Source organism: Colobus angolensis, unplaced genomic scaffold, assembly GCF_000951035.1.
Source record: "Colobus angolensis palliatus isolate OR3802 unplaced genomic scaffold, Cang.pa_1.0 Scaffold110, whole genome shotgun sequence".
Taxonomy (NCBI): domain Eukaryota; kingdom Metazoa; phylum Chordata; class Mammalia; order Primates; family Cercopithecidae; genus Colobus; species Colobus angolensis.
The window spans coordinates 1,311,965-1,312,587 of record NW_012112031.1 but is presented as its reverse complement, the minus strand read 5'-3'; the positions used below and the strand labels follow the sequence as shown (position 1 = coordinate 1,312,587).

At 68.1% G+C, this 623-nt stretch overlaps 1 protein-coding gene across 3 annotated transcripts in view; it reads left to right on the top strand.

The window, feature by feature from the left end:
* YWHAE (tyrosine 3-monooxygenase/tryptophan 5-monooxygenase activation protein, epsilon) overlaps positions 1-623 on the top strand; it is a 61,909-nt gene continuing 61,286 nt past the window's right edge. For 2 of the 3 annotated variants that reach the window (XM_011955842.1, XM_011955833.1), the window contains exon 1: positions 1-334. In XM_011955842.1, coding sequence (XP_011811232.1) covers positions 271-334 — 64 coding nt within the window. In that variant the 5' untranslated portion in view covers positions 1-270. The remainder of the gene's footprint in view (positions 335-623) is intronic. The other variant, XM_011955852.1, reaches the window with a different exon arrangement.

Here is a 623-nt window from a genome sequence, read left to right as displayed (position 1 = left end):
GGGCTCCGGCGGCCGCGGAGCCGACGGAGGAGGGGCGTCTCCTGCGCTGGTTCCAGCCTCTTCGGGCGCCGAGTTCCAGGACCCGCCCCCCGCGCCAGTTGCCAGGGAGCGGTTGCCATAGAGCTGAGCAGTTGTCCGCGTGCGCAGGCGGAAGTCCCGGATTGAGGCGCCGCCATTTTTGCTGCCCGGACGCGGAGCGAGAGGCTGAGAGAGTCGGAGACACTATCCGCTTCCATCCGTCGCGCACACCCTGCCGGAGCCGCTGCCGCTATGGATGATCGAGAGGATCTGGTGTACCAGGCGAAGCTGGCCGAGCAGGCTGAGCGATACGACGGTGAGTTGGGGGGGCAGCGGGGGGCTGGAATTCTCGGACCCTCTGCCGCCGCCCACAGAGGCCGGGAACAGGAGACAAAATGGCGGCATCGTCTGCGAGCCTGGCCCGGGGGCTTGGGTTCGGGAAGCAGGAAATGGCCTGGGAGCTCCCGGGGCGATAGGAGGCTGTATGCCCTGGAATGTGACCCCTTCGCCGTCCTTAACTGCAAACGACTCGCGGGCCGGGAGGCCGGGGCGACAGGGTGGAGGAGTTGGTTGTAAAATGGCGGCTGGGGGGAGGGCGAGTCCCG